The sequence below is a fragment of the Apaloderma vittatum genome, unplaced genomic scaffold (assembly GCF_000703405.1).
Source record: "Apaloderma vittatum isolate BGI_N311 unplaced genomic scaffold, ASM70340v1 scaffold10872, whole genome shotgun sequence".
NCBI classification, from domain to species: domain Eukaryota; kingdom Metazoa; phylum Chordata; class Aves; order Trogoniformes; family Trogonidae; genus Apaloderma; species Apaloderma vittatum.
Window position 1 is genome coordinate 17167 of NW_009703084.1, and position 387 is coordinate 17553.

A 387-nucleotide genomic window follows, 5' to 3' on the forward strand; every position below is an offset into this window, starting at 1 on the left:
CCACTGCCACCAGCGCCCCCGATGCTCCAGAGGCACTCAGCGTCGTTGGGGTAGCTCTCCGGGTAGCGGGGGCTGGTGATCTCACCAGACAGCCCTGTCAGCTGCCCGCCGCAGGCATCTGCGAGAAGGCATGGATGATGAGGACGGAGAGGGAGGACAGACAGACAGATGCTCCACCACCTCCATCCCTCCCCACTACCTTTCTGGTAGGCAGCGGCGAAGCCGCGCTTGGCCACATGACGATCGGAGCGGAAGACAACGGCCATGACGTGCCAGGCGGAAGAGAAGGGTGGCGGGGGGCTGCGGCCACAGAAGGTGCCCAGGAGGTTGCCCCGATCCCGGGAAGCCCCATTGTAGACCTGGAGGTAGTCGTAGGCGCAGGCGGCG

The 387-nt window shown here is 65.9% G+C and overlaps 1 protein-coding gene across 1 annotated transcript in view; it reads right to left on the bottom strand.

Annotated features, from left to right (window-relative positions):
* The window catches only part of CDCP2 (CUB domain containing protein 2), a 6701-nt gene that overhangs the window by 4471 nt on the left and 1843 nt on the right, over nt 1-387 (bottom strand). Inside the window, 2 exon segments of the mRNA XM_009864490.1 lie at nt 5-118; nt 200-387. The exon segment at nt 200-387 is cut by the window's right edge and continues 33 nt beyond it. Coding sequence (XP_009862792.1) covers nt 5-118; nt 200-387 — 302 coding nt within the window.